We start from the raw sequence: 21,386 nt of genomic DNA on the forward strand, positions 1-21,386 counted from the left end.
TCCTATTGTGACTTACTAACAATTTGGGCAAAAAAAAAATCAAATATTCTAAAAATTATATAAAAATCTATGGATTATGCCCAATCAGAGTGACTACCAAATTACAGTAATTTGCATAACAGCATTAGCAGTCATGTCCGTCAATGTGTTAAATAGTTTCATATATTATATCATAATATAGCAGTGGTGGAAAGCTAAGATAATTATATAACTAAAAATAAAAATAAATAAGAATTACTGTTGAACTTAAAAAGGTTTATTAATTTTTCTAGGAAACATATTATAATTGAATAATTTTTTTTTTAAGGGTTATTAAAAGTTTTGTAGTTGCTAAGTCGGGGGTCCAGCCAGCCACCCCCAGTTGCGTTTATGATTACTAGCAGTTATTAACTAATAAGCGAGTCAACGCCAAATGGTGAAAATATGATCATAGTATACCTAAATACCTTAAAACTAATCAAAATATTTTGTACGTTTAATTGTGTATAACATAATAATATAATGATAAACACCGTAGTGATTTAAGTTCCGTGTTCTTATGAATAACATCTTTTGAATTACAAACAAATAACTAAAATCGTTATTATACGTTTGAAATTCGAATATCCAATGTCGTTAAAATGTTAACTTCAGTCATTCATTAAAAGTTAATTTTACTTTATACTAAACTTTTTTTACAGAGCTTGAAACCGATTTTAAAATTGATTTTAAATATCGATAAATTAATCGTTAGAAGCCTTTTAAGAAATCAAAAGTAATATCAAACTCCAAATCATTATTTCAATGATATTCAAAATCTATAATGGTATCTATATTAAAAAAAATTAAAACGATAATAATTTATATCGAAATAATAATAGTTGTAGGTATATTTTTCTAAAACAAATTGATTAAAAAAAAAACATTCAATGCATGCAAAACAAACCGCATGACTGCTGTACAACTGAATTACGATTTCAAACAGTGCTTTTTTATATTTCAAAAAAAAACTCATAAAGATTCTTGCATTACATTTTAAAGGAAAAATTGCACATCAAAAATTGTGCAATTTATAGTGACAAAATAATTTAAATATTTTTGTGATTTTAACAGATTTCATAACCATTCTAACAAACTTCAAAACAGGTACTGGATCTGAACCTAAAAGAACCGGTTCTGGAACCGGAAACTTTAAAATATTAAGAACCGGAACCGGAACCGAAACCTTTATTTTAATATAATAAAATATCGGAACCGAACTGGAATCTTTAAATTAAAAAGGTACTTTAAGGTTCAAAAATAAAATTATTTTATTTATCATATTTAAAGGTATTACGGTTTTGTGTATAACCTATGTATCTATGATATATTATGAGTTTTCTAATATTTCTCATACCTCAATTAACCTAACCTCAATTATACCCACATTCTAGATGATTATTTGACATTATTATACTTTTTGGTACCGAAATTATCTGGAACCGGAACCTAAATTATTTGGAACCGGTACCTTTATTTTTTTTCATCAAAGAACCAGAACCGAACCGGAATCGTTATTTTATTTTTGGAGAATCGGTACCGGAACCGATACCAATAAATTCAAAAGGTTCCAGTCCCTGCTTCAAAAACAATAAAACAATTTTAAAAAAATTGTGAATAATATATATTTTTTAAAGTTAAAAACAATTTATGAGGAACCTTCTATTAAATTAATATTCTCAAACAAAAAATGTATCATACATAAATCCAAAAAAGCTAAAATATTTTGATAAATTTATCATTTTTACTAAATGCTTATATAAATATTTGCGCACAAAGTTCAATATTGAATTATTATTCCTGCTTCTAAAGTTAACGCCAGGCATAAAAAAAAATGTCAAAACACACTAATCTTTATAAAACCAATACATTTATCGCTCCGCTCAGAATTCAAAACTAAGAATAAAAATAAAAAAATAATTTGAAAATAAACAATTGAAAACAAATCAAAATTTTTGGAAAATTGTATCGTGTATAGAAAATTCTGATATAAACTTCAGTAAAATATCATGTATATTGTATATACAGTAATTTGTCTTAGAAGTTAGAGTTACACCAAAAACCAAAACCAGTTTTGTTGAAAACTGCTTTTGCGTAAAAAATACCGTTTTCCCTTAATGTTTGTTTTGTTTTTCCTTGCGCTTTTGAAAACTATTGAAAATTTTAAATTTTAACCTCCTGAATGTACCAACTTTATTCTCTTTTCCATCGAACAAGACACTGTTAAAGAAAATTGAAGCAGTGTTACTGCTCCAATCAGTGATGATAGACACAAAAATAAAATAACACACATCAATATAAAATCAATATACATTCATCACTCTTCTCAGAATCTAAGATTGGGGAGTAGGTACTCTCCAGGTATAATATGTGTCTATTTATAAACCAGAGGTGAACGAGTTTTAAAACTCACTGCAATGTTGTCCTGAGAATTCATAAATCATGGTGTACTCTATTATACAAATATGTATTGTATAAATCTAAAACTACAATATTCAATACCTAATAATAGATTTACGATATTATACCGTCATAATTTTGAATAAAAAATAAAATAATATAATATATAATTGTATTTTACGGTACCTATATGATTCAATAGTTGGAATTATAGTTGTAAGTACATTATGGTGGCTGAGTAGGTATATAATTCAAATTATTTTTCATTCAACATAATGATAAATATTATGATAATATTTTAATAGTTTCATATCTTTAAGCGTTAATAAATATTTAACTGTTTTTCCAACATTTTAATATTATATCATTGTAGGACATACACATACCTATCCATAATATAGGTAAAGTTGTCATAAGTACCTACTTGTGTAAGTATAGTCTTCTGATAACTAAATGTTAAAATATACTAAAAAAATAATTTACAATGCAGCTATAATATAATATAAGAGTATAAGAGACAGATTCATGAGTTGACATGATTTTACTACAATACCTTTACTCGATGGCGTATATGATTTTCAGTTTGAAAAAATAAATCCGTAGAATCTGATGCTGAATACATTGTATAGAAAATATTGTAATATACTCGTAAAAAAAAATACATCTAAAAAGTTTATAATTTTTATATAATATTATGTACCGTCTATATAATAATAATATATCAGTGTTAAGTATTTACTAGTTCAATAGTTTTTACTTTTTTGCATAAAAAATTAATAATATAATGACTGAATTAATTTAAACGTTGAACATTTAATTTCGCGTAGAGCGATGAAACAAAAATGACATTTCTCTTTGGTTTTTTTTTAAATAAATATATCTTATACACAACAGCTGAGCTTCCGAGCTGATGTACATAATAATATTGGTATTGAATAAATATATTATATTTTTGTTTATCCAATATTGAAAAATAAATTTAAATAATATTGTTTTTCGTCGTTTGCGTACACATTGGCTTATAAAATATATAATGGATATAATAGATATACGTATGATGGAACAGAAAAAAACGTGAATAAATGATATTGTAACTATACATAAAAAAATATAGACGTGTGGTAAAAAAAAAAAATACGATTGAAAAATAAATACTTCTTGCAAGGGTAAGAACTCACTTCAAACTAACAAAATCTGGGTAACAAAATCATGAACATACATGACTTTGAGTCGGTTTCTTATAGGGAATTCATAAGTATAAAGATAAAACTATAAAAGTCTTATTCTGTACTACATTTTCGACGAACCCGCCTGCATCATTTCTGGCGGCGGCAATTCGACGACGTCGTCGTCCTCGTCGTTGGCCGACGGCTGTGGTAGTTCCTCGTCTTTTTTCACCTGGAAAAAGCACGTGATCTCTTTCTGCCAAAACGGAATCTCTCTGGGGTGCACTGAATTTCCACCACCACTCGAGTATTTGTCTAAAGCGAACAAAATAATATAGCATTTGTAATGACGGTGAATTTGTGGATAAAACAACGAAAACCCTTGTAACCACCATCTCCACCACCACCACCACGCACCATACATGACCAGCGTACGGATTGTACGAAATACTCATATAATAATAATAACATGCCAAAGACGTGAGAGTGCAATTACTTTTGGAAGTGGACGGAGACGACGACGATGACGAACCACTGCTGCTACTGGCTATGGCCGCTTTGCACGCAGCAATTTTAGGCACTTTCCCAATGGAAACTTTATATGAGACAAACACATGAAAAAAAAAGAAAAAATTAGATTAAAAATATGATATAATATATTACTATTGCAGGTAGTAGATGCCCAATAAGTAAGGTAATACAGAGTAAGGTAACAATATTCAGAAAAAGTGCATTTACATTTTTTTTTTTTTGTCCAAATGACGTATTGACAACATTTTTATCCACAGTTCTATCTTGTAGTGTATATTCACAATTAAGTGCAATTTTTTTTCTAGTATTATAATATACCTAAATTATAAATACTCAAGACCCGAGACTCAAGAGGTTTGAATGTTCTCTCGTTCCACTGATTAATATAATATATCACATAAGGTGCACACGAACCATCCCTAGTGAATTGCAAAGTTTTTCAATCGTCTAAAATGTATACTGATTTCGTGTATTTTATAGTCGCGCATTCTTATTTTTTTGAAAAATCTATTCGTTTAATTTCAATTTTTTCGGTGAGCAAAATCAACAGTTCGTTTGACGTTCTGAACATAAATCAATTTATTATTTTGATTACACTCGACTAGGTACTTAATTGTTTTACTGATTTAGTACAATAATATAATACCTGCACTACCTAATAAGTAATAATTAATTCCTAACTATGATATGTATTATGTCATATTATTGAAACTTGGAAGATTATTATATTACATAATATAGAAGTGGTTAAAAAAAGTAATCCATTATTATAGTAGTTAAAATATAGTTAGGTAAATTTCGATAATTTGTAAAATTAATAAAATATTTAAATAAAAAAATGAAGGTCCTAAATAAAAAAACACTTTACACAGTGGCATTACAAGAGAGGTAAGTATAGCATGAGGATAAGCCTCAATGGGCAAAAATTGGGAAAATAATGAGAATCCCATAATAACACAGCTCCTTAAAAATACAAAGTATTTAGAAACTTCCAACTCCTTCCCATTGAGACCAACTATATTTTTCTATAATTATTATTGTTCAACCATATTGCATAATATTATTGTATTGTCGGATTTATAATAATTTCTATCGAACATTTTTCTGCTTATATACTAAAAGAATATTATAAAACCTATATATATTATATAAAACCTACCTAAAATATTAGGTAGGTATATTTATGAATATAAAATAGCTGTGGGTTTTCAGTTATAATATATACTATTTTATCATATTCTCAACAAAGAATTTTAAGTTTTAGCATAATTTCAGGATTAAAAAATAAAATTTAATCAAATAGTTTCATAAAAGTTTTTTAAATAAATATAATATTATGTAATGCACGTAAATATTTTCACACCAAAATTAAATTAAATATTATGGAAAATTGTTGTACAATATACAATTTTTAAAATATTTATTAAAGACATACCTATCTATAGTTATTTTTTTAAGCTGTAAGTACTTATACTATATTATTTTAAGCATAATTTATATTTGATATTTATTTTATTTAAGTATAATGTCATTTTTAAAATTATTTTAACATTTGTACTTATACGTATTTTATAAATGTCAACCCTTCTAACTTCACTGCCTTACACTTTATTATTTTTTGTTTTGACCTACGAGTTGCGTATTATTTACTATTTAGTCATTACTCATTAGTCATGCGTTCTGTAATTCTACTGTACCTACTACCTAGGTAGTTGAAGTTACTCGCAACCATATCAACTGACTGCTTTTGACGTAGATACCAAATACATGCAAAAATTCTCAGCCAACAAAATAACTATAGGTACCAAATGTTCCCTTCTGGTTCTCCGATTTAAAATTAAAATCCTGATTAAAGCCAAATATTGTAATATTTTATTGCATTTATTAAATGTTCAATTGCATTTATTTGAATAATTTTAAATAGTAATCACTTGAAAGGTCAAAATAATATAAATATAACATTTTAGTTTGGTAATATTAGGTAAAAAAATATTAATTTCCTGTGATAAAACATCTTCCGTCGTCCATGATACTGGACTATCAACATTTTGGATACCAAAAAGCAATCAACACAAAAGTAACAATAATCCATACAAATTAATGACGAATTTATGGGGGCTTTAGACCCGATTTAAAGAGTAAACGTTTCTCTAATATGCATCATCGAAACATAAAACATTTATTATAAATATTTCATATGTTGGTATAATGTGTTATGTGTACCAACCAATGAAAAAAGATATAAAATAAATTCTTAATATAATATCTAATATAGCCGTGCAATTAAATAGGTATCGAAAAAAAATACACCAATTTTTCTTCCAACATTATTATTACCTATGAGTATCACCGTGGTAGATGAAAATAAATCTGACCCTAAGCTTAACTGTACACTAAATTTCTGTATACGGAATGAAATGGATATATTATTATCAACTACAGATGAATAAACTAACATAAATATAGATAAATAATTAGTTAATTATTTTTGTCAGTCATTTCACAAACTGAAATTGTTTATACCTATAAGGCGTATGATTAACATATAGAATTATGATGATAATATTTTTGTTTCTTAGTCAAATAGCTTAAAAATGTAATACTTATTTCCGATAAGTTTTTATTACTGGAATTAAAAAAATAAGTTTAATGTACAGCCACATATATTTACTACGAGTGATTAGTGATCACGAAACTCAAATTTTGACGACATTAGAATATAAAATTAACACGTAAAACAACGATTATTTAGTATTATTATTCAAAATATATTAGGTAATCGTAGACATTTGAAACGTTCCACTTTTATTTTAAGAATCGTCGTTTTCTATACATCATGAAATTTTCAAAATATTTATACTCAACTTAAGCTATTTATTGTCATTTTAAATTTTCGATTTTTCTTTGTATTTTTCTTAAAAAAGTTTTAACAATTTTAATGTCGACTTAAAATTCTTGAAAATATAAAGCGAAATTCCTCAAAGTTACAGTTACAACTTAGTTACAAAATATCGTAAATCCATAGGCACAATTATTTTTATTAACATTCAAAGCTTAAATTTCAACAAAATTCGCCAAAATCGTAGGAACATTTGAAAAAATATTTTATAATTAAAAATTTATAAAATATTTAATATCAACAGTAACAATAATAATAATAATTGATACAATGTTTTTCATAATTTTTCCTACAGAAACCTAAAAATCTCAAAAACACATACACACAATTTTTTTTTCGTACTCATTTCAAGTTCAAATGTTGACAAAATTAAACAAAAATTAACAATTTTAGTTGTTTTATTTTAATTCTAAAAATATTATTTGTAAGCAATTGAACCTATTCACCATTGCATATATCTATTATTATTTACTATACACAATACAATTTTCAAAATATTTTGATTTATTTTAAGCTGTTTATACTATTTTTTACTATTAAACTATAAGTTAATAACAGCTATTATAGCGGTAATATATTTTATACTAATATTAGGTAAATAATATTATACAAAATTATTTTTTAGAAAAAAATTTGTTCTAATTGAAACGTAATATAAATATGATTGGAAATATGATTAAAAATATAGGATGACCGACAGACTGTTCTCGCTTAGAATCGCATTTTTATCGTATACAATAAACACATCTATACTCAAATAGTTATCCAATGGTGAGGTAGGTACACTCGACACCTACTATAATACAGCAAAGCGACTCTACTATTGTTTTTTTTTTAAAACAATTTTTCGTTGCAATGATTGAATACTAAAACTAAATTTTTGGAATTTTTAAGCCAAATGTATTAAAATTCAAAGATCAATAATAAAAATCATGGTTAGGGTTTTGCTTTGTACATGTTCGAGTAAGAATATTTTTAAGATTGAAAATCGGGACAGGCGTTGCGACACACAGTTGAAATGGCGAAATTAATAGTTTACGACTTAAAATACAATAATCTAACACTCATTAAAATATATGAAAATACAATTTCGTAGTAAATTATCAATGAAATTTTACGCCAATAATAAAATTTTATTTTCTCTTTAAAATATAATTTGTATTGTGATATTAGCGAAATCACATTCAGTTCTAACGTTATATTTTCCCGTATTAACCAAACGCCATACTGCAAATAAAGCAACAAATTTACTTTCAAAATCACAAACATTTATATTTTAACTGCAGCACAGCGTTTCAGAAAAAAAAAAGTCGATTCCTTGTATATAAACGACGTCTGCGAAACGTGAGGCAGAAAAATAATTTTCCATTCGAATGCACCCAGCTTTTATAGTTAGCAAATAATTTCGTATCGAGAGCATATTTTTAAAGGTTGCATTCGATTTTTACAAGTGCATTAAGTATTCATATTATCATGATATTACGGTTGGACCAAGTAAAAAAATCTGAATTGTATCAAATGTTTGTTGTACACTGTACAATGTATTTAATTCTTAATGTAAACATTAAATGCATTATATTATAGTATTATGAATTCCTTTATAATTATATTTGCATTCAAATTTCATACTAACTTCAGTACTTCACATTAAATTCTGTAATGTTAGGTAAATCTTATTTAATAACTTTTTTAGTTCTTTATGCGTATTCAATTAATTCAGCGTACCTGTTTGTTAGTAAAAGGGGTGTTTAGTTGGAAAAAAATTGCTGCGATTTACGGGTTAAACCTGTATTTGGTAGTCAGCTACCTTAAATATATTGTTTGTTTTTATTACATTTTTGCCTGTTTTTAATTTTACCAATATTTTTACTTAAATAGGACCCCAAAGTCTATTCCTTTAAATCAGAGTACATCGGTATTGACTTATCACAAAAATGTATGATATATAACTATTACCTACCTATTATAATTTATTATTGTTATTTGTTGTAATATATGCGATTTTTAAAAAATAGTACAATACATCATATTATTATTTTTTTTATTATTATTCACGGTACAGCATCTACTACTAGGTTATTGGCTTGTAATAAAATAAATATTAGTTACATATTATTATCTAATAAAGCAAATTCTTGAAAATCCTTAGAAATAGAGACTGGCGATTCAGTCTCTGCCCAGAATTATTTTTTCGATTTATGAATGGATTCAAATTTAACACATCCATTACAATGGGGCCTATATTAGTTGACCCACTCAATACCGAGGTACACCCAAAAGTCGAAATACACTATTTAGCAAAGTGACTTGCCCGATTTTCGTGTTAAGTCCCTTTACTTAAAATAAAAAAATTTAATTTATGTTATATTGCAGTTTCTTAAAACTTAAAAATATCCTATTCATATAGCTAATTTATGCGTGTGTATTCTATTAAATAATTAATTTACATGAAATATTTAAATTGTAATGTACTAATGTTTTCAAGTTTAAGATAGGCAATCCGAGAAATTCAACAGCAGTATTTTGGATATTTTAAGATCATAAAATTGTATTGAGAATCGGGTTTCATTCGTTATCGCGCGTAATATTATGTACAATCTAAATTGTCAATCGAAAGGCAACCTCGGCGAGCAATAAATAAAAATAAGATAAACGCCTAAAAATATAATATACCTACCTACGGTTTATCAACTGATATAATATATTTTATGAGTATCTGGCACCTGCTAAACACACTAAAATAGGAAAAAACTCAAGCTTTTGGAAATTCTAAACAGTTTTTAAATTAGTTTTAAACTTCCACTCAGCTTTATAATAAAACTAAGTTATCCATATTGAAATTTATTGTTAAATAGATGCCCACTACGAATGTCGGACTGGCGATTTTGTTAGAAAAGACTTGTTTAATTATATTTAAAAGTCCTGGAGAATATAAGGTACGAATGATCGGATATGTATAATGTATATGTGCATATTATTCATAATACTGAGGTAAGACTTAGTAAAATATTCACACATATTACCTATACCTAATATAATTGTCTAATTGTTCTTACGCCAACCTTACGATAAATTCGTAAAAATGAAATACAACAATATTTTTATTTCGGTATAATATAGCCATTATAATAACACATAGTTAAAATATCCGATCCTATCCTAAAACGATATACCTACCTAATTTCTACTTTTAAGTAAAATGGTTTTGTATAAACGTACTTACACTGCGCAGTTTTAGATATTCTAGCGAAGAGTCTTTGATAAATAAATGAGAAATATTAATTATTAGGTATATAATAATATTATTGTTGCCGGGTACTAAAAAGTTATACTTACTAGTTACCTACCACGATTTAATGCCCATACTGCCTATTATACCATATTGAATAAGTTAATATTATATTATTATTCTGTTACAATATTAGTTTGTATAGTATATTATATTTATATACTATATAAGATAATAAAAACGCGTCTTTATTATTAAAATAGTTTCTGTGTATAATATAAATATTTTACTCACTCTTATAGCTCACTGATTGCTTGGTCCTGACCATGTTGAGACTTGAGAGGTAAAGAAAAAAATCAAATATTGCCACTAATTTAATAATATTATAATATCGTTTACAAGCGCATTACAACAGCGCGTCAGTGCGATGTATAATACTATTTATTGAAATTATTTAAAATCCATCTACGTCGATACAGTGACGAGTATTATAACCTGCGCGTGGAACTGACGACACGATATTAAATTACCTACGCATTATACCCGCGGCTGTCGGCGGTGTCACCGGTCCCGTTTAGACGACGTCGTCGGTTTTAACCAAGATAAATTTAGTTTGCGGCCGCTAATGATTTTAATGTAATTTCGACATTATCAGACGATTGACAGACACTATATAGATTAACCGAGCAAGTACCACTGCGCAACCAATATAGGTAGGTACATAATACAACAATATAATAATCATATCAGTGTAATAGATATACAATATAATTTCAGTACTAACTGTGTATAATAAAATTAAATAAGTAGATATAGGTACCTGGATACGTCCATTCCAATGTCCGTTATTATAGTACGACGACTAATTATTAATTATTATATCATATTGCTTAATTTTAATCATTATTTAGGTGGAGACTCGTTTGCGCACATATTATCAATATAATTTTTTTAATTTTCGACATCTCGTTTGCACACAAAATTTTGAACAATGAAAACCACCTTGTATGTACAGTTTTGGGTGTCTGTAAGCCGGTACGAATCCTGGATGGGAGGTTGGTTGCCCATGCCCCCAAAGACATATTATTTCTTCAATGTTCATTGGGAAATTTACATTTGCATTGACCTATAATAAATAATAATTGGTTGTTTTTGAAAAAGCAACAATATGAAAAGACGTTTGGATTTTGTTCTTTAATATATTATAATCATTAACTGATTTATTACATATACTAATATTGAGGAAAAAAATGTAATTAAAAAATAAGCGTATATTGTAATTGTATTTGTGTTGTAAACAATTTTTTGACCCCCCCAAATTTATGAAAAATATTCATAATATTATATTATACCTAAAATCATGATTTAATGCAATAATCAAAATTCCTATAATATATTAAATTTAATTAAATAGTTACCAACAAATATACTTAGGCACATAAATTATATTAACAAAATAATTTATTAACACGTACCTACATATAATTTATAAATAAAAAAAAATTAAATATTTTCTTAAACAAAAAAATATCAAAAGGAACATAAATAGTTTTAAATATGTAAATATTTAAATAAATATGTTTTTCTTATGATTAGGGCTTCATTACAGATAAATAGTTTTTTAAATGCATAGATAATATAAATTAACAAAATTAAATATAATTTAAAAAAACTATCAATAGGATCATAAATTATATAATTATCCTGTGACTACACTGCACTGCAAAATGTTAAATGTATAATGATATAAGTTGCGAGGCTCATCAGGCCAATAATTGTTACCAATATTTTTTAACTAAAAAAAATACACTTATAAATACTGAAATATGTAAAATGATAAATCTTCGAAAATTAATAATTACTTTTACGTTTTAACTGAGGAAAAATTACTTATAATTACTGAAAATATAATATTATAAATCTTCGAAAATTAATAATTACTTTTAAGTTTTAACTGAGGAGGATTGTTTTTTATTAAGCTTCGATACCTCAGCGTACCAGCTTATCATTTGAAGAATTAGTTAAGTGCAATCAGAGGTGGGGGAATTGAGTCCACCTGGCGCCTGCGTACCTCCACTTTAATCCCTGATGAAATCATGTGCATGGCCGCACCGAATCTGTACCTAGGCACCTATAAGCACGTTTTCACAGAGGCTCTGAGAGCAGACAGTTTAATAAAAATTGTTTTGCCAATAATTTCATGTAAAAAATGTTTACTAAAATAAGTGCTCTTATCGCTAACCGACTAACCGACTTTTTAAACTGTTTCTAGTACCTACCTTTGATTATAGTATTATAAATTTTCATTTTGGCGATGAACAATAGCTTCATATTATTTATTGTATATTAGTATACCTAATGTCTAATAATGTATACATACTACCTAGTGTACCTAACCTAATAACCTATATATACTATGTATACAAGTGGTATCAATAGGTAGACAATCAACAAACCGTTTGCTTTCGTTACCTCTGCGAAAACACGTAGGTACTAAGTAGCATGTATCTATTATATTATTGTGGATTTGTAGCCGTTTTCGTGGATCTCAGCGGGTTTTTCGTTCAACGAAGTATTAACATGTTGACTGTGTATACTGACGCCAATTTGCGTCATAAGTATCATTCAACAACGCGTTTGACGCCATATGGCATCTAATATACATTAAAAATAAATGATTTAAAATTCCTTATGCGTGGCTGAATGTTATTTTATTATTATTTAGCGTGGATTAACGCATGTTTTAAATATGTATATGTATACGTCGTTATGAGCAGTTTCTTTATTATTTTTTTTACTTTTATCATACGCACTGGGTGAAAACTGCAAAAAGACATATTACGCAGTCTACGTGTTAAGATTAATTAAAATTCTACAACTTATTAAGAATATTTAGGTAAATAAATTGTCATAGTAAGTAATTAGGTATCTAATTTAAAAGACAAAAGCTGTCACATAGTATCAGTATAGGGCATAAAGGTACCTACCTACCAAGGTATCAAACATTATTAGGCGTAGGTACCTATTGATTTTTACGCGTAATTACGACACATTACATACTAACTACAGCTTCGCGTGACCTGCCAAAGACGCGTGCACGGCTGAATAATATTATTATTTATTCAAATGACAGGTACCTACCTACCAGCTCTTTTAGATGCGTTAGACTGACACCTAACCTAATTTTCAAACGATATAGACAGCTGCGCATGTCTAGGTAAAATCGGCATTATAATGTATTGTTGTTGATTATCGGTTGACTATAAAGTTTAGGTTAGGTGTAATGATTGATACAGAAATAGAGCAAACGAGACAAAAAATATTGTATTACATAAACTTTCTTAAAACATAAGATAATTTTTTATGGCAGTATACTATGTATATATACCACAGACCACAGTAGTTAAAAGTTAAAACTAAATAATTAATTATTTTTTTCATTTAATCACTTTAAATGTTATTATTTAAAAAAATTGAGTTTCACAATCACTACAACATGTGCAGAAGGTAACCAAGGTGCAAATAGGTAATTAAAAAAAAATAATAAAGTTAATTTTATCAGAGTGATATTTATATTTTTCTCCACATTAACTTTAAGCTTTACAAATATTGTTTTCAAGCTATAAAGTAACTTACAGCTTACGTTAATCGTTCTTAACATTGACTTAACTTTACTATTAGTACCTAAGACAACAAGACCTAGCTCAAATTAATTGTTTTCACTAACCTTTGTACAATAAATTATACCTAGCTACTTATTGCTCAATACTATATATAATGTACGCATATGTGGTTTATAATGTATATAATAAGATTTATGATGACGTGTCAGTTTTGAATTGATGGTTTACAGTTGACACAGAAAGGTACCAGCTATATAGTATAGCTACCGTATAATAATCGTCTAATGTATTCAACCATTTCAATCCATTGTTAAATACTGAAATACGCATGTATATTGTACCTGTTTAAATCGAGAGCAAAATAAACTCATTTTAGTACGCTAAATCCCAAACTTATATTTATATTGAAAAAATAAAATAAACTCAATGGATAAAACAAGTACGCATTCTGTCTGTTTGAAAAAGCGCGCGACTGTGCTTTTAGGAGCCCGCGCGACGCCATTGGTCACGTGGCTATCTCCACGCCTATCATACTATCGTTGACAATGAATAATTTATTGTTGTGGTGCGCGGCACGATCCATACCGTTTAATGTTTACACGGACGTGAAATACTTTTATCAAAATACCTACTATCATAATTTCGTTTAAATTATTTGCTTTTGTAATATTATAGATAATAATAAATAACGTTTTGATGTTTCGGTGACGGATAATAATAATAATAATAATAATATGTACTAATTAATTGTCGTTCACTCGTTCAGTTTATATTTTATTTTATTTATCGACACTCACGAACACACACACACACACACACACACACTCACTCACTCACTCGCATACCGTCGTCGACATTAATTGTCTCGTGTACAGCCACAGATCATTCTACGGTGTTCGAAGCTCAGAAACGAAGCGATTGCGCCCCAGCTTTGTGTACCACATTTGAAATCAACCGATAAACGACGGGCACGATGAACGATTACACCGCCAAGGACTTGAGTGACCACGAACCAGAAGACAATGAAAACAATGACAACGACAAACGTGCATTTGATGAGATGAACAGTCAAGTGAGTTTCGCATACTTATTACATGTTTCATTTTTATAACTTAATTTGCATTTATATCTACTAGTGTTGTTTAGCTGAAACATACTGACTTCATTGTATTACCTTGTTAAAGAGTTTCATGCCTACCCATTTACTTATATGAATAAAATAAGTAATAACTATTCTAACGATAGGTAATATTACCTAGGTATGTCGATAATATTATTAGGCTATTCCATATTCATTTGAGTGTGCCATGCGAGCATTTCCCCGCAGACTTGCGCTCTTATCAGTCTTATGCCTTGCAGCGAATCATTTGTATTATAACACCAGCTAATATGTTATTCTGATATTGAATCTCAAAAATTGTTTCGCTCAGACGCTCAAAGTCTCAACGTTCAGCATAGGCCATGAAAATATATTGAGAAAACAATTGAAGTATAATATATATAAATAAGTATATACCTACCTTATTTAGGTACTTATAAGTTAAAATAAAACATTTGATAATGATGATTGATGTAAATTTGTATCAATCAAACCGATCCAGAAACCCGTGTTTCTATTCCTAAAAAGATCATAATGTAATATAAAGTGAATTAACCATTTATATAATGTAGATAACACAATTCTTCAACTAATATTTATGTTTTATATAGGTACCTACCTATTTTTAATTTTTTTTTATATAATCATGAATATAATAATTTATGATTCAGTCCTGCAATTTAAAATGAAAAGCATGCTGCAACAGTAAAATTGTTAAGAGGATGTGATACCCGCCTGTGTTGTCTCCGTCTTACAAGTGCGTAACATAGCAAATTTACGCAAAGCAGAACACGTGTAGCTCCGTTAGCTTAAAAATTAGAATAAATTGACCTCTTATAAAATCTTATGGTAAGATTATTATCTAGACAACTTCATGGGCTTTTTATTATATTTTAATTTCTAAGCGAGTTGTGAGTATTTTAAAATTGTAAATTGTTTGTGCATTTTAAAGTACTCATAACTCGTTTAAAAATTAAAATATAATAAAAACCTCATGAGGTTGTCTAGAGAATAATCTTACCTTTAGATTTTACAAGAGGTCAATTTACTCTAATTTTTAAGCTAACGGAGTTACATGTGTTCTGCTTTGCGTATAATTTGTTATGTTATGCACTTGTAAGACGGAGACAACACATGCGGGTATCACATTCTCTTAAGTCAATGGATTCCTCGATGGATTCATGTTCACTGCTTAAAATTTTTTGTTGCTATTTTTGTTCACATAATAGCATACTCAGGTACTGTGTATTATAAAATGTATATTACGAAGTATATTATGATCTCAGCAATCTAGAAACAGTATCATTACAATTCATTTTTTTTTACTTAAAACCTTCTTAACTATAAGTAAATGCTTGAAAATGTGAAAAATTATCTTTTTTTTAAAAGGGACACTTTTTACATCCATAAAATTGTTTATTTAAAACTGTTTTTTATATTCTTATTAATGGCTTTGCATAACAATTTGATAATCTTTGACTTCTAATAGACCAATAATTACACATTTTAAACATTCATTGATAATATTTTTAATTTATTTTCTATTATAAAATAGATTAAGTAGGTTGGTTAATATTAGAATCGTCACATAACGTCCTAGATAAAAGGCAATTAATACATTATAAAAGATTGTGTTACTTTTAAAACCTTTTTAGATTTTTTTTTTTTTGCAGGTAATATTATTTTACATTATGAGTAATGTATATTTACATTACCTACAATTATTTTTACCTAATAAGAAGATTTTTCTTACCACCACATGTAGACTGAACACACTTACTTTTTTAAAATTCTACTTAATACAATAGGTAACACATTATGCTGAGCATTTTAAAGCATAGTAACACAACACATTGTTTAATTTATATTTTATTTCATATATAGGTAGAAAATATGTACATATTTCATATGTAGGTTTTTTTACAGAAAAATTTATAAAAGTACTTGTCTATACTTTGTACCCATTGCTTACCTGATTATTGAATTACATTTTCATGTAATGTATATTATTTTTCAGATTCAACTTGTTCTACAAGATATGAAAGACAAATTCCAAACTATGTCTGATCAAATATTGTCGAGAAATATCCTTTTTAAACTACAATTTAAAATATAAATATAATATATTGTTTGATTTTAGCTTTAAGTTAAACTTAATACAAATTATGTTAATATTTCTTAACTAAAAAATACTAGATGATATGGGTGCACGTATCGATGATTTAGAGAAGAATATTTCTGACTTGATGATCCACGCAGGTCTCGAAACTCCAGACAAATGATATTTAGAATACTATCGTATTACAAGAAATGAATAGGTCACTTAATATTAACAAGATTATATATATATATATATATAAACTTAGGACCTACATAATTATTTGAAATATGATTAAAATTAAAACAAGGTAAACTTAAGTGTATCATTGTCTATAAGTATCTATATACTCTGTTTAGCGAGAAAACAAAAAGCAGTCCGATGAAAATTGGTTCTTCTGTGCATCCCCGCGCATCAACCTACTATAACTGGTCTTCAAGGCAGGTTGTCGATTCAAGAGGTGCAGAACTGCCTTGTTCTCTTGCTGGACAGAGTGTATTATATATATTAATACCTATATATTATAATATGTGTATTTCGTTTTTTATATACTATCTATCAGTCTTCTCCAATAATAAAACTTAAATATAAAATTACTTAAATGGTAGATCCATACTAGTTGTATATCTATACTCTATTCAGCTTATGAATGGCCAGTCGGATAGATTTAAATGCGTTGAAACAGAGCATTTACTCCCAATACCGATACGCATGAAAACAGCTGCCTCTACTCTAAGCTGAATAGACCTATGGACCTATAATTATATTCTTTCCATTAGTTGAATTTATTCAACTCATATTGACCAATATTTAACTTATTACAGCTAAAAACAGCTCAAACCTGTAAATTATTTTTAAGGAATTTTCACTCAATAATAAATATTAGTATTCTTTATTTATTGAATATAATTTACCTTATACACATATTAATTTATTCAAATTTAAAATTATAGTTTTCTTTTCTTACAAAAATATTATACTTTTATTTTAAACACACATTGTAGTATTTTGAGATTATTGTATCAAGAGGATTTAATACCAACTGTTTTTAAGTTTAACATTTTCTAACTCAATGCATGTGAATATGTGAGTAATATGTAATAATTAAAAGAGATGTGAGGCACTTACATGTTAATATGTAATATTTTTTGCTTTTTACTAGATGCATATAATTTTTGTCTATCAAACCAACAAAATTTGTAATGTGATAAGCGAAATCTAAAAACATTTAAATTCTTTTTGAAGTTTACTTGAGATCAATAATCCTACTCTTGTGACTTTTTTTTTTCAATATTTTTGTAAGATCATTAAAAATTCTTCATTTTTTCATTTTAAAAATAAAATTTAAAGAAAAGGTTTGAGATGAAATTGAAAACGTTTTATTATCAATGTCACTTAACTCCATAGTGAGTTTTATTAAATTTCAGTTTTTACATCAATACAATAAACAAATTAAAGGAATTTTTTCATAACAAAAACAGTCGGTACTTAATCCTCTTAATGTTTTAAAAATATATTATTATTATAGCTTAATCAATCTCATTACAACATTGTACTATGACTGAGAATCATTTAAAAATTTTTTATGAGCTATAGATATGGTATAAAATTTAATTTAAGTAAACCTCTGCTAATCAAGTACAGTGGAAATTTTTTATAACCTAACCTAACCTTACATGACGATAGGTCTGTGGTTTTAATTTTAATAAGTAGGCATTTTAGTGTAAGTTAATTGGCAGAAATATTAAATTTTCAATTGTTTTTAAACAATTTCTGCATATTATTATATTTCTGTTATTAGAATAAACAAAATTGTATGAATCAACAATCTTTATTTGAATAAACAACCTATATGTAAAATATATTATATTTGTCTCCTAATTTATTTGTAAAAAAAATGTCATGAAGTGTTTTTCTAGATAAGTATAATGAAAAAAAATATGATTGTTGTGTTGTCTAATTTACATTATAATTATATGAGTAGTTTAAATTACTCAATTTTATTTTGTATGCAAATTGTGTGGTTGAACATTTGAACGTAATATGACATCATTGGAATTCTATATTATTAATGTAGTCAATAATGCAGAACCTATTATCTAATTAAGTTTGTTAAATAATAAACATTACATTTAATTTAATTTTAAGCCTATGTGTTTGATTTTAATAATATCATATAAAACAGAGTTAATAATGTTAAGCTTTGTAATTCTCTTTATATACTCACCTATTACATTATGTATTTGTTACAGTTGATTACTATTACATTTATCCTTATATTGAATTAAAACCCATACATTTTGTACTAATAATTAGTATTTAATAGAATATTTTTTAAACTGTGACTATATTAATTTTAAAAAAAAACCAGTAAATATTAAAATATTAATTAAAATATTTATATTAATATCAAATATTAAAATTTTTATTTTTTTTTAATTTAAAAACAATTTGTGAAATTAAATGAATGCAATGATAAGTTAATTCCCATTTTATTCAGTTATAATAAAATATATTTTAAATCTAATCACACTTTGATGCTTCACAGTGCACTATAAAAAAAATGTGTTTCAGTTTAAGAGGACGCTACACATGTGTTGTCTCCATCTTAAAAATGTAAAACATAGCAAAAACTGTTTTGGGCGAGTAAGAACCACTTGGGCTGTAATCCAAGCTAAGTATCCATATGTTTACACTCTAAGGAGAAAAATATTTATTGTGTGTTGTTTTTATTTTTTTGATATTACTTATACAAAAAAAGTTCTTGTGGTTTAAAAATTCATTATTTTTGAGTCATTCAAACTTCATTAACTTTTATTTAGTTCTGATATTGAATTAAAAACAATTTTGCCCAGTAAATGTTCTCCTCTTTACCATGTTAAAATTTGGTTGCTTAGCTTGGACTACAGCCAGAGTGGTTCTTACCCGGGCTAAACAGTTTTTGTTATGTTTTACATTTAAACTGAAACACGTTGTGTTATAGTGAACTGTGAAGCTTCAAAGTAAGATTTAAATACTCGTATTATTTTATTATAACTTAATACAATTGCAATTAACTTTTCTGTCTTGATTTCATTTTAGCTTAAAATAATGCGAACCAGGGTTTCCTAAAGTTGTACGGTTACTAGCAAATGATAATATTATAAAATACAGTAATGTAATTGTACGTCTAAAGCAATGAAATGGTTAAATATTTTCATTTCAATATTACAAACTAATTAACATTTTTTATCGAATAATTTTAATTAATTTTTTTTTTGTGAAATACTTTTTTAAACATTTTTAAACATCAATATGGTACATTTAGTATTAATAAATTACCTAGGTTAACTTCAAAATGTAATCTTCAAAATCTAACCCATCTATTTTTTAGAATTCATTAGTTGTGTAATTAGAAATTTTTAATTGTTATTAGATTGAATGATTAAATAATAAATAGTACCTAATGCTAGAATCTCATATAAAAATTATGGTATAATTGTTTTATTATGTTTAAATTTATTTAAAACAATAACATTATATACTTAAATTAGAATTTTTCAAGTCTTGGTTTAACTAAAAAAAAAATTATTGCACAGTGGTTTTTTTTTTAATGTCATGATAAAAGTACTGTGGCAACCCAACTTTAACATACCTTGGGGGTCTCGGTCTAAGTACACCACTAAATATTATATATTTAAAATAAGCAAAAAACTTTTATCATGCAATTTGTGTTAGGTAATTACTAATTATAATCACTTTTAAAATGCATACATTTAAATGTTTATATATCTTGTCATATAAATATAACACTAAAAATTGAATTATAATTGTTATTGTACTGCATAGAAATATCTCTCATTATGTAAGTACGGATTAGGTTAGACAGATATTGACAATCGATAGTCAAAAATGTCCGTACAATAATATAATAATTTCTTAATAATATACAATATACAGATTACTTATTCGATAGTTTTTATTAAAAACTACTAATCGGTTATGTTAAAAACATTTGAATAGATATTTGATAGTTTATTTAACCTATCAAATACTATACAATAGTGTAAACTATTCGATAGTGCCCATTACTAAATTTTAGATTTTAGAAATTAAACTATACGAAATTATGATACTAATTATTATTTTTGTGCATACAACAATATTAGTACGTTCATTTTCCTTCACAAAACACACTCACACAAACAAACATACATAAATGCATACCCATACATATAATGTGTACGTCCTCGCATGGGTCTAAATATAAATAAATATATTCCAATTTCCAACTATCAATTAGTAAAAATGTATCATTGTGACAATAATTTATTAGTTACTTAC

The 21,386-nt window shown here is 26.8% G+C and overlaps 2 protein-coding genes across 2 annotated transcripts; one reads left to right on the forward strand and one right to left on the reverse strand.

Annotated features, from left to right (window-relative positions):
* Positions 1 to 3,083: 3,083 nt before the first annotated feature.
* On the reverse strand, positions 3,084 to 10,902 carry LOC100570377 (PCNA-associated factor). Its single transcript, XM_003248281.4, has 3 exons — positions 10,538 to 10,902; positions 4,081 to 4,179; positions 3,084 to 3,899 (listed from the first exon to the last, which is right to left on the reverse strand). Exons 1-3 carry the CDS (start codon positions 10,569 to 10,571, stop codon positions 3,709 to 3,711), a joined length of 324 nt encoding a protein of 107 aa, XP_003248329.1. The 5' UTR covers positions 10,572 to 10,902; the 3' UTR covers positions 3,084 to 3,708.
* Positions 10,903 to 14,508: 3,606 nt separating this feature from the next.
* LOC100570473 (heat shock factor-binding protein 1) lies at positions 14,509 to 18,930 on the forward strand. Its single transcript, XM_003248282.3, has 3 exons — positions 14,509 to 14,938; positions 16,983 to 17,049; positions 17,159 to 18,930. The coding sequence occupies exons 1-3, from the start codon at positions 14,840 to 14,842 to the stop codon at positions 17,245 to 17,247; spliced, it is 255 nt and encodes an 84-aa protein (XP_003248330.2). The 5' UTR covers positions 14,509 to 14,839; the 3' UTR covers positions 17,248 to 18,930.
* The last annotated feature ends 2,456 nt before the right edge of the window (positions 18,931 to 21,386 follow it).

Source organism: Acyrthosiphon pisum, chromosome X (genome assembly GCF_005508785.2).
Source record: "Acyrthosiphon pisum isolate AL4f chromosome X, pea_aphid_22Mar2018_4r6ur, whole genome shotgun sequence".
Taxonomy (NCBI): domain Eukaryota; kingdom Metazoa; phylum Arthropoda; class Insecta; order Hemiptera; family Aphididae; genus Acyrthosiphon; species Acyrthosiphon pisum.